At 41.4% G+C, this 12939-nt stretch overlaps 2 protein-coding genes across 2 annotated transcripts in view; both read left to right on the top strand.

Annotated features, from left to right (window-relative positions):
• The window catches only part of nubp1 (nucleotide binding protein 1 (MinD homolog, E. coli)), a 13037-nt gene extending 6609 nt beyond the window's left edge, over positions 1-6428 (top strand). The window contains exons 4-10 of the mRNA XM_005743513.1: positions 623-691; positions 806-838; positions 928-1018; positions 1106-1260; positions 4030-4140; positions 5019-5205; positions 6056-6428. Of these exons, the coding sequence (XP_005743570.1) occupies positions 623-691; positions 806-838; positions 928-1018; positions 1106-1260; positions 4030-4140; positions 5019-5205; positions 6056-6108 (699 nt within the window). The 3' untranslated portion in view covers positions 6109-6428. The remainder of the gene's footprint in view (positions 1-622; positions 692-805; positions 839-927; positions 1019-1105; positions 1261-4029; positions 4141-5018; positions 5206-6055) is intronic.
• A 2551-nt stretch (positions 6429-8979) lies between these two features.
• Positions 8980-12939, top strand: part of ciita (class II, major histocompatibility complex, transactivator) — a 20574-nt gene continuing 16614 nt past the window's right edge. Inside the window, exon 1 of the mRNA XM_005743512.2 lies at positions 8980-10337. Within this exon, the coding sequence (XP_005743569.2) occupies positions 9038-10337 (1300 nt within the window). The 5' untranslated portion in view covers positions 8980-9037. The remainder of the gene's footprint in view (positions 10338-12939) is intronic.

Genomic DNA, 12939 nt, shown 5'->3' with positions numbered 1-12939 from the left:
AAAGTCACAGGCACAAAAGTCTCAGGTTTTGGAGGCCAGGGTCAGGTCTGCTGCTGCTGTCAGTGGCTGCCCCAGGACAACTGCCGGTGAGGGATTTGAAGAGGATCACATGGCCAAGGGGCCAATCAGCAGCCGTCAGCTCATCCACTCCGGGACCTGCAAAGACTTAAAGGCATAGACAACAACAGCCACCAAACAGATTATGGACAGGGCCATAACAGTGACATATGAAAACTTAGTGTAGTTTGCGTAAATCATTATTTCTTAGTTGAAAGAAAATCTCATGTTAGACTTAGCAGGAGTTTTTATCTTTGACTGTTACCCATAAACCACTGGAGTATAAAGGTTCATTCACAATGATGTCATCCATAGTAAGGGGATCAACTGGACACTCCCACGCAAAACATTCCACTTCCCAAAGTTTTAGCAGTTCCTCAGAGAAAATGCTAAAAAAGCAATGCTTTAGGATGGCTCCTAGTGCTGGGATACAGCCCCATTGTTTTGATGTGTTGCCCAGTCAAGCAGACAGGAAATGCCTTGTGTAGCCCTTTGGGAGACAGTTGCCTTCATTATACTGGACTGCCGACTTTTCATGCTTCCACTTTCTTTTTCCTTTTTTTAGATTGCCCTGCTTGATGTAGACATCTGTGGTCCATCCATTCCAAGGATCATGGGTTTAGAGGGAGAGCAAGTAAGTCAGTAGGCAGCTGTCAGAAACGGCTGTTATATCTATTGGTGCAACATTTTAATCATAATCTCACATGGACACAAAGATTGAGCTGTCTTTCTGTCGTCTCCTGTGTAGGTTCACCAGAGTGGTTCTGGATGGTCCCCTGTGGTCAGCTGATTTGAACGATTTATTTATTTTTTTAAATTATTTTCCTTATTTAAGCATAATAAAACAGGGGCCTCTGCGTTGTGTTGCAGTATGTGGAGGACAACCTGGCAGTCATGTCTATTGGCTTCCTGCTAAGTAGTCCCGATGATGCTGTGATCTGGAGAGGACCCAAGAAAAATGGTGCGGTAATGTGATGTGTGTATGTGAGATGCTCATGTTTCCAGATCTCACATAGCAACAACCTGTGTGGTGCTTGTGTCCAATCAGGGATCATTAAGCAGTTTTTAAGGGATGTGGACTGGGGGGAACTGGATTACCTCATCGTAGACACTCCACCCGGCACCTCTGACGAACACCTGTCCATCGTCCAGTACCTAAGCGCCACCCATGTTGATGGAGCCATCATCATCACCACACCACAGGTACAAGTCTCGGCTTTAGTGTGAGCAGGTTTACGTTAGTATATGAAGTGCTCTATGGGAGCTTTTTAAAGTCAATAACCTTTGAAAACGCTGCTGTGGTGCAATCTAGGGGTTTCCCTCTTTGTACACACCTGCTTTTATAAAACATTCTCAGATGTTGTTTGACTGATGAGCAGCCAATCATCCTCATACATGTCCAGTTATGAGCCGCTGGGTTTCATGTTCATGTCTGTTTTCACACATAGGCAGTCATGCTCAATGAAGACACACAAACTCCAGGATGACCACCATGAAAACATTTGTAACCTAATGCTAATCAGATGCTTAAAGCCCCTTCACCCAGCTGAACATGGAAATAACAAAGGCGACGTGGCTAAAACTTCAGCTATCCAGGGCTTAGAGTATGGCGTTACTTTTGTGCCACTATTCTGAGCGCACGTAAAAAAAAAAATTGAGCGCAAGTGTTGCATTTTGAGGAGTAATTCATTGAATTTCAGCAAAATTCATAGCTGCGTGCAAAAATGTATTTCAGTGTTTGCTATTATCCACACACACACACAATAACAGCCCCGCTCGCTCAGTTTTTTGCATTTGCGCTTGCTCGCAATGTGTTGCTTGCGCTCTCAACCTTTCTGCCCGTGCGCGTTCAACTCTTTCTGTACACCGTTATATTTGCAGTTTGGGGGAAATTCAGTTCAGTTTTATTTCTATAAATCTCAACGATGTTATTGAAAGAAACCCCAATAATCAAACGACCCCATGTGAGTGAGCACTTGGCGACAACGGGAATGATAAGCTCCTTTTTCACAGGAAGAAACCTCCGACTTTATGAAAAGCTAATTTTTGTTTGAATATGCTGTCAGTTATAGTTCTTAGAAAGACAACCAGACAAGGAAATTCCAGTCATTATATTTCAAGATACCCCTTTAATGCTCGCACACACACCTGCAGCTAAACTTCAGCATCTTTCAGTTAACTCTGAACCGTCTGTGAGCTCATTTGAAACTGAAACTTTAGCAGCCCGACGTTTAGCTGCATAGCTCAAGCTGTGTGTCCTAAAAGCTCTCCAACTCTCACTCAGAGGTTTCAGTGTTATTAAAAACTTACTCAGTTTTAGCTCAGCTATTTTACGTTAACAATTGCAGCTTTAAAAAGAATAATCTATAAACATGTATTCAAATACTTATGAAAACTACCTGCTATCAGCCTTAAATTGAAATTTGACCTGCAGATATGTCTGCTTTCAGTCCAACGGACTTCACTTGGTGATTCCCTAAATTCCCCCCAAATGATTTTAACAACCTGAACTTCTGTATACAAGTTGAGTCATTTCAGTCATGTAGTATTGACTCTGAAAACCACAGGTAGGCAACTGGCTTACCACAAAAAAAAACTCAGCTCGTTGCATCTTGCCGTATGCAGCTGCCTTCTGTTATGACTAATGCTGCTGCTGGTTTGTGGAATTGGTGGTGCTGCCCCTTTATGGCTTTACAATATACTGACATGTTTAGGATGTCCTTGAGACCCCTGCTTTTTCAGCCCACTATGAAACGTAAACACAGATGAAATTTGAATTTTGCACCAGCAAATGCACAAGTCCGTGGATCATCCAGAGTAAGGGCTTTACAGCGAATCCACTCGCACTAATGGTTGTCTTAGAATGCACACGTTAATGCACAAAAATAGTGTTTTAAAAATATGATATGACAGGTTTTAATAGGTTGGATTATATGGGACAAATACATTTGCTGTGCAGGTGCTGTTACTGTTGGCAATAAAGCAATTCCACATGGTCATAATCATGGCGCTGTGGCCGCGTGTCAATGAAGATGAATTGCTTTTGAGATGCTTTTAGCATACCACAACCAACAGAGGATGCTGTTCCATCATGAAACCATCGTAAAAAGAAAAGTGAGAGCCCATCGCACAGTAAAATGTTATACAGGTTTTTTACAGGCATGTTTGTAGACAACAAACTGTTAAAGAAATGGCATGCTACAGAGCTGTGCAGAACAAAAATAAATTCAGAGTGTTCTATTGTTGTCTTCCACGGCGTGCTTCCTATAAATTTTTCGTATTTAATAGGAAGTCAACTCGGCACAAAAGCGTTTTGCTTCACCTGCTGACATCACATGCTTTTGTTATCTGGTTTGTATAGGTGATTTTGGTGTGATAAAGCCACAGACAGGATAGGCACAGGGCGGTGTTTTTGCTGAACGGGCAGCAACATGTCTGCCAGCAGGGCATCATGATATTTACACACAAATACTTGGAGGTTAACCCAATGTTGTCCTGCATGCAGACAGTAAAAAGACTGTGATCCAGCAGCCGTGCTAGTTCTGTCAGTCATGTTTCCTGCTGATGATTCTTAGTGTGGCGAACATTTAGCGCCATGTCAATAAATGTGGCTTACTCTACATTTGCTCAGTTAAGAAGACCTCACTATAAGCTGTGTCAAAGTTCTTATTGTACTTGAAGTGAAGCACCAATTTCCTGCTTCTTAGATTAAGCTCAGTGCGGTGAAGTCAGAAAGCAACAGACACACTTCCTCATTCCGCCTGATCTCACTAACCCACGACCGACCACACACACCCGGTGGGAATTACCAAACAAACAAGCCAGACTAGTGTGTGTGTGTGTGTGTGTGTGTGTGTGTGTGCCCCTCCCTGTCCACCGTGTGCTCCCCATCTCCACCCACACATACACACAAACTTCAACCCTCGCTTTTGCCTTTCTCTTTCTGTGGTTCCTGTTTCCACGTCTGTCTAGGAGGTGTCGTTGCAGGACGTGCGAAAGGAGATCCGATTCTGTCAGAAGGTTAAGATGCCGATCATCGGGGTGGTGGAGAACATGAGCGGCTTTGTCTGCCCTAAATGCAAGGTCACTCTCACACACACACCTGTGCAAAACACAGAGAAGCTAAAAATGCACCAGATCCATGTCTCTGTTCATTTTACATCTTTTTTGTCTTTTGTTTTGTTTTTTTGGATAAGATAATTGAGCAAAAACAAGAACCACATTGACAAAAAAAAATTACAAATCTGATCTAATCTGGTGAGAAATGTATACAAGCACTGCGAGCATACGCTTGATTAGTTCTGGTAAGTAAAGAAGTGGAGCACACAGAAAAGAGGAACGAAGCAAAGAGGTCTGAAATATGTGCTCGCATCTGTGCTATTTCAGCTCATTACAAAAAAAACCAGGTTGTGAGGAGGCTTCGTCTGCTATCCTGTGCAGATATACTGCAGATACACTGAACAGGATACAGTGCACTCATTTTCACAACCACAAGCAAGCTCACCTTGCACAAAATCAAATCAACAAAGTTCTGTTCCTCTACATTTTTATGTCTTGTGTTTTTTCCTTTTAGATTTAATTTCCTGAGGCTCTTACATCCCTTTAAGGGGGAGGGCCTTATGCCGTTTCCTTTCTATTCAACATCTGACATTTTATTTTTGGGAGGGGAGATGATATAACAGGACCACAATATCCTGTCCTATTACTAAACAGTGAAATCACCACACTTTAAAGAAAATGTGGGAGAGTGGGAGATGCCATTTAAGCAACTCTTTTAAATCTGATCTCTCTCTGTGCAGCGTGTTTTAGTTTTCCGGGTTACGGCCTGAGCTTCGAGCTAGAATTCCCAGTGGAAAAATGTCGTGTTTACACAGTTAATCAATTTCAAATTCCTCGTGTGTAGATTAAGAAAGTACCTAGCTGATATATGCATATTTTTTTCTTTAAACTCTTCCTTGTAGAATACGTCACAGATCTTCCCTCCCTCAACCGGGGGAGCTGAGAAAATGTGTGCAGACCTCAAACTACCCCTCTTAGGAAAGGTGCCTCTAGATCCCAGGATAGCACGGAGCTGTGACGAGGGCAGGTCTTTCCTGAGCGAGGTGCCCGACTCCCCCGCTGCGGAAGCCTACCAGAAAATTGTGAAAAGTGAGTTTGGTTTTTAGAAAGACACCCACACAAATGAGCATCGTACAATCAGTAACCATAAAAGGCCAAAACAAATCTTGTGTGACTTAAGTGTAGCCGTCAAGGTCAGCTGGACTTGCCTGGAAATCCCCTTCTGACCATCAGCTGGCAATCCTGCAAATAGAATAGAGGTTTTGAGAAGTGGGCGAAGTCACAGGATGCCAAAACTGGTGAATGGGAAGATGGTGTGAAACTGTTGCCAAAACAACAAGAACCAAAAAGAAATCATCTCAGCTCACTTGCAGCAATGTCAACACTATCCCCAACGCTCAGGATGTTACTGTAGAGCTGTCATGTTGTTTTCTCTCAGCTGTAAATGCACACAGTGGTCAGATAGTCAGAGCAGGGATCCAGGAGATGTGCCAAGTATAGAGTTCTGCATTTTATGACTCCCACCCCTTTATTTGCACATTATAAACAAACCCTTTGGCACCTCATACGTCATAGTTTTCATTTTTCTTAAGAAGGAAGTTACATCTGCAGTCAGGCATATTCCTCCTTCCAGTGAAGACCCCCGCCGGTTTTGATGACTGGATCATTTAGCTGACGGCTCAATTCCTGATTAAACAATGAAAGAGGAAGCGGTCGCTGTATAAATGGGAAGCAGCCAATCAAAAGAGGAACAGTAGGAGTTGTATCGAAATTCAATTATGCTTAAAGCATGAGATCAAGTTTGTGGAGTCTAATGTGGTTTGCGTAGCAGCTGATTCACTCCTAACTGAAACCATCAATTGACGCACATTTATTTATCAGCTTCATCAAATCTCCTTTATCATCATTCTCTTCTCTCCTCTTTCTCTTTCCCCCAAAGCCGTCCAGGATTACTGCTCCAACAGGGTAACAGAGGAGCAAAGCACAATCTGACCACATCAGATGGCATCCATACAGGAGCAGAACACCGTGGCTGATCACATGACGGCAGACGGGCACCGAATACGAGGCACACGAAGAGCACAAGAGCTCGTACATATCAGAATCGCAGCATTTCTGTTTGACAGTCAGAGAAATCTTATCATTCTTTGTTTTCAGTGATAGGTTTCATGCATTGATCAGATGCTGCCGTGCCAGAGCAGTATTTCCTGAAGAACTACTGAGAGTAAATGAAATGAATACATAATAAGAGTCTGTAGAAACTGAAATTACTTCCCATTTCATAAAACAAATAAAGTCATCATCCAAATAAGCACCTGTGCCCGTTTTGAATATGAATGCACTCATTATGGAATGATCTTTATGAGGCTGTCAGGGTTTACAATGATTTACAAATGTGTGTTTCTTTGTTTGTTTTGAAGGAAAGCAATATCATTTTGAGCACTGTAGTTTTAACTACCAGCACATTTGTCGTGGGCTGTTTGCCAGCTGCAGGTTAGACGAACGGTAGTAAAACTGTTAATGGTAGTAAAGGCTCGGCCATGCAAGATGTCAATTTTTGGCGTTTGCATGAGTTTTTTTTATCAGTTTTGGTGCAATGAATGAAGCTCAGTGGCAAAAAGGAAAAATATGCAGCAGAAAACTCTTTGCCTGTACTGACAATACAGTTTGTAGGATCCATTTTTTCCTACAGCATCATTAAGCTTGTATTTGCTTAGAGTGAGTAATTTGCTTCAGGTGCTTTTGTGTACATTATGTCAATCCCCTCAGTAGATGAAAAGGAATATAAGAATATTCCACAGTGCCTGAGCTGGTGTGGTAATGTTTGTGTTAAGAGGAGGTCAGCAATTTGTTTTGTTTTTTTGTTGTGTTTAAACTCTTTATGGCATCAGGTTACTGTGATCAAAGTGCAGATAAAGCTGCCAACAAAGAAAAAAAGTAACTTGGATTTTAGTTCGTCATTAATATCGGTGCTTCTGCATTTCAAATGAGCAGATTGTTTATATTATCCCCTCCAAATACTTCCTGTTTTTGAAGTATAAAGAAGTACAGGTAGGTTCTGAAAACATAATTGAAATTATACCCGAATTTGCTGAAAACAAATTAAAAGCTGGAAAAAAAAGTAGTAAAGCACATCGTTGTTATTTTTTAATATGCTGATTTCAAATCATTTTCTTGCATTTCTGAAGAGAGAGTGCAATTTTAACAATATGTGTGCATTACTAATTTACAGATGACGGTGCAGGGGCTGCTTAAAGGTACAGAACAGCTAAACCAAACAGTTTTTTACTTTTTAAAGAAGTACACTTGCAGATTTCTGGAATTATTTTTAAATTGTACATATATTTTCATACCTGTGTGGCAACGCTGGCATCGAACTCCAGGAAAATAAGTTGGGTTTTTTTTTTATTGAAAAATGTTCAAAGTTAAACTTTTGCAATTCAAACCGAGCATCAGAGATCAAAAGTTACATTTAGGGTTAGGTGATTTTTCACATTCTCAGCTGTCATAAATATGTGGTCATTTTACAAATTTTGAACCACTGGATGTATTTGGTGTTTTCATAATTGTGTTAAAATCTTCATGTCTAATTATTGATGTGACCGATGACCAAATGAAAACGGCATCCATTCATTAAACACGCTTCATTTGCGTTGTAGTATTCAAATTATTTCTTTGTTTTTTTGGCTCTTTGAATTGTTTTAGTATCAGTGGTGTGGCATCAGGTTTGCCAGGTGTGTACTGACCAGTCTGGTTGGAAATTTTTGTTTCACAGTCTGTGTGTGTTTGTGTCCTTATGTGCACTACACTCTCCACACTTGTAGTTCCTCCAATGCTAAGCAGAAAATACATGTGAAACTGTATCTGCATCCTGCAAGCAGACAAAACAATCATAACCACACTCTTATAGCTAATGTCTTTCCCACAGTTATGATACATAAAAGAGTAATATCTTTATTGTAAAGCATACCTGTAAAGCTTCACCTTTAGCTTGTGAGTAAAGTTAGATTTACTCATTATAATGGTTGGAAAGGTTAGACAAAGCTGGTAAAACTGCTTTTTCTTCCATTATTTGAAAATAAATAATTATCACCAATAAACAATAAGAGCATTTGACTCCCAATTACTTAAAACGACAACAAACTGGCTCCTCAGGTACACAAAGAAGGTGCAGCTCAATTTCTACTAAGCAAATGAGCAATGCTAAACATGGCACTGAGGCATGCGTAGTTTTGCCAAACCGGTTTTAGTCCCTGCCTAAAAACTTCACAGTATGGTGCATAACATTGTATCGGTTAACACAAGGACTGCACCTTCGCATTCACAATGTGACCCGCAGAGAAGGCTTTACATTTATGTGGGGGGGGGGGTTCTGTGTGAATTTTGTGTTTGTTTTGTTTATGAGCTTAAGGGGACAAATAGGTAAATGTGCAGCCTTGGTGATTATTTGGTGATTAAGTCCCCAAATCATAACTAAATAGTTTAATAAAATCTATTGCGTGTGATTGAGCTGAAAAACAGCCCACTTGTGCAGAAGAAAGTGTGCAGTGTGGCACTGCCTCTTTCTTAACATGAAAAAGCAGAAAAATGACAGCCATGTAATCGAATTTTTGGCAAAATATTAAACCAGCTGTTAAAAAAAAAAGACGGGTAAATTTGTTTAAAGACAAAATGTGTGATGATGAAAGTTTGAGACTGCCATAATGTCTTCGATCAGATTCCTTTTCTTGTGTAACTTCACTTCCTTATGATACCAATAATAACATTTCTGGCTTTGGGAAATAACACCTCCTACCATTCATGCGACCGCCTCCCGGATAAAATCACAGAGTCCCTTTAAAAATAAAGAACAAACTCAAATAACTCCAATACGCTGCTTCTATTGTTACTCCTCCATGCCCAGGGAGCCGACACTCTTGTCATGGCTCATTTTGAGGAGGTCCTGGACGAAGTCCGCTCGGCTCTGACCTGGGCTTCACCTGCTGAGATCCGAGCTCTGCTGGAGGGTCTGGTGGAGGAGCAGATAATCTCAGAAGCGTACAGCAAGAGCTTGGGTCTGCATCGATTCATTGACGGGCTTGCGCCGGAGCTGCTTTGCGGGGAATCAGGGTTTATACCGGGATCTGATGAGACCGATGGGGAATTTGCTTCTCGAGCATCTAGCACCCACCAGCATCTCAGCCATGGACCGCTCATTAAGGTAGGGAAAGGTGGGTCACAGTCTCCCTCCGTTGACTACCACCTGGCAGGATCAGAGTTTGTCCCATCAGTGGATGATCATTACAGCACAAGACTGGAGCCAGAGACTTGCTCACTATATGAGGATCAAGTTATTTCCAGAGATAAACTCATTCAGGAATTGAGGGAGGGGACAGCAATGGACGAACACTACCCCACACAAAGGCTCTACTCTGTCCCCACAGTGTTTGATGGCAGACTTTCATTAAATGATGAAATAACTGAACTGCTGACAAGTGCACCTTCAATGCAGAAGCTGGTAAGTGATAGTGAAAGGGTAAATCAGGGGAATTTGGCGATTGAGAGGGAGTGGTTAGAGCAGATTGAAGAGGCTGCTAGGCGGATAGCTGTACCTCTGTGGCAGCACTGGGACAAAGGAAGGAGGATGTTACAGCCTTTAGTTTATTATAACACAACTGGATGTACAACTAGTGATAACACAGTGACATACAGCGAAGCACAATGTGCTATTTTAGATCTGGAAGAGGAAATGGAGCTTGCAGCCGCTTGCAGGACACTCGATGCGTGCACTGGCAACTTTAACGAAAGCTTCACGCTGGATGCTGAGGACACACCTGAGGAGTTCTATTACCCTTTATATGATGAGGTGGCGACACCTGGAATCTGCATGGATCGCTTTAAAACTTTCGAAGAAGGAGGAAATGCATCACCTGTGGAAGCCTGTGAAGCCACAGACTCAAACAACAACGTCACAGACAATATGGGGGGCCTCCTGGATGCGTGGTGGCCAGGCGAAACTGCAGACGACCTGTGTTGTCTGCCTGAGGACACACAGTGTGGCGCAGGTTCGGCACTTGCACAATTTACCTTTCAACATTTGAGTCCCTCGTTTGCACCACAAGATGCTTCAGTTACAGCGGAAGATGACATGATGGCAGGGGTCACCGAAAATGTTTATGGAACAGCAATCTGGGACATAGATGGAATAACAGGCATAAAGGACACTATGGAGTCACACTGTGGTAAGTTTCATTTAAGCTTCTGTTCAGATGCTTCTAACTTTCACTGGTTTTCCTTCTTTTTCCTTCTATAATTTATCATTTTTATGAAATGCCCAGGATTACAGGAACAAAAGCTGCTTTCATTCAGGCATCAGCACAGGGCAGGGACAAATATTTATCCTCTGGTGTTTTCAGTTTGGTCTGTTTGGAAACAGAAAGCCTGCTCCAGGCTTTATTCCTGCCAAGACATGAGTTGGTGGTTAAGGTGTGGTTCACTTTCAGTTTCATTTTGACATTCTGATTTTGGATCCAGTTAAAAATAGGATGTGGTGAGCTTCCAAACACATATATCTTTTTTATTTCCAAGGTCCGCCGAGCTGGTTACTCACTCTCTGGCAACAGCTGCAAATTTATGACTTCTAGGTGGAAATATGCCATTGTCAAGAAAGCATAGTGCTGTGAAAAGTTGTTGCCCCCCTTTTGATTTCTTTTTGCATATTTAAGCCACTTAAATGTTTCAGATTGTGAAACAAATGTGATAATTAAGATGACCAAAATGTTGTTTTTAAATGATGATCATTTCCTAAGAAATAGAAGTTATCCAAGCGTATTGAGGCCCGTGTGAAAAAGTATCCCCATAATCCCCAAGGTTTAGTTTCAATTTCACTGGTTACTGCCAGGCCTGTTGAATCAAGACTCTACTTATATAGAACCTGTCCAATAAACCGAAGGAGGCTAAAGCATCTCAAAAAGCAACACATCATGTCACAATCTGAAGAAATGGTTTGTCAGCCTGGAGAGACAAAGACATTTCTAAGGCTTTGGGACTCCACTGAACCACAGTGAGAGACATTGTCCGCAAATGGAGAAAACGTGAAACAGTAGTGAACCTTCACAGAAACAGACAACCTACCAAATGCTCTTACTCCAAGAGGGCACCAACGACTCATCCGGGAGATCCGGAGGTCCAGAGCAACATCTAAAGAACTGCCACAAAAGCCTTATCTTCTCGAAGAGTGGTGGGATGGACTTGGAGAAAGAATTCGACCACGGCCGATACGTTTTTACCCTTAATCGTTTAAATCATCATTTAAAAATTCATTTGAGTTATCTTTGTCGTATTCGTATGCAACAAAAAGCTAAGACATTATGAAGGCGTGAATACTTTTTCACGTGGGCCTGACAAATAGACGACACAAAAAGGTTATTCTTTAGATTTGTTAAGAAGGTGAAGCCGGTCAGACTAGTAACCGGCCATGTTCAGCTTTGCTGTGGTAAGCTACTTTCGGTTTGCACACAGTTTGGTAAAGAACGCTTTCTGATAATGTTTAGCCTGGTAGAGGTTACCACCTTGAGTCAGTTACAAGGGTGGAGCTTTAGTTTCAGCTTCAGGTTTCTGTGTTATAACTTTGCCCTGTTAAAAGGTAGACGTCATTGCTTAGTTCTGTTACTGCTGCAGCTTTAAAATGAATAAAAAGATCAAGTTTTTGTCTACCACACCACACAAAGAAAAGGATGTACCTGAGTGTCTTCTTGGCATTTTTTGGCATTTACAATTCCTTATGATAAGAAAGGGGGGACAAAGAGCAAAGGGAGTGGCATGCTCCACATTGGATCCTTGCCTACTGGAATAGCCTTTTGGCATACCTGCTTAACCCACCGAATTACACAGAGGCCCAACTTTAATTCCTCCACCCCCTCGTTTTGTCTTTACCCACATATTTCTTAACCTCAAATGTGTTGTGTGTGTTTATATTACTCATCCTGTGTGAAACAGAAATCTCTCCGAAAGCATCAAACACAAAAAATCAAGTTGGTTAACTTAGTGTAATGATAAGTCTCAAGGAAATAAATGTAGGCCAGTGCGACATTAATTACAGACACATTACTTTCTGTAAAACGAACGCATTGTTTTTTAAAATGCCTTCCCTCTATTATGTAACTGTGTGGATCAAGCTTGATATGAATGGTATGAGCGTGATGTAAATGTGTCTGGCAACAAGGCACAATCTATTTGGTTTATCTGCCTGGCTGCGGCGAGGTGGAGGTGGAGCAGGTACTTTCCACTCCACTGTTGAAAACTACCCATGTTTCCTTGTCAATTCCAAAGGCCTGGCAGTGAACGCTGATGCTGTTTTTCGGTTGTCTTAAGGTGGTCACAGAGCAGAAAATGAACAACACCTCACTGTGATCCCCAAAAGGCAAACTATGAACATACAGTATTTAGCATACTGTTAGCAATGGATAGAAAACAATGTCATAGTTGTAGAATGTAGAAAAGGGATGACTATTAATGATAATAATATTAATAAGAAAATTAAACAGTAAGAGATTAAAGCAAAATGTGATCCATTTTAGAGCTACTGATGCCTGTTGTCCCGTGCAAAATCAAGCTTTAGATTTGAGGTGAAGTACAGTTATATCTTAAGATCTAAAGACTTCCAATGCAGGAATGAGGGAGAAATGTAGTTCACCTAACTGAAACAACAAGCTTTAACCTCCTAAGACCCAAACTCTTTCATTGCATGCATTTTTAATTTCTCTTTGCTATTTGGGCTGATTGGGACCTGATTACTGTAAAAATAAATAATTACGTAATTTAAAAAAAACTTACTTGATTTTT

This window comes from Pundamilia nyererei, unplaced genomic scaffold (assembly GCF_000239375.1).
Source record: "Pundamilia nyererei isolate P.nyererei 1_Seehausen unplaced genomic scaffold, PunNye1.0 scaffold00132, whole genome shotgun sequence".
Taxonomy (NCBI): domain Eukaryota; kingdom Metazoa; phylum Chordata; class Actinopteri; order Cichliformes; family Cichlidae; genus Pundamilia; species Pundamilia nyererei.
The sequence above is the reverse complement of the archived record's forward strand: the minus strand, read 5'-3'. Positions and strand labels throughout refer to the sequence as shown.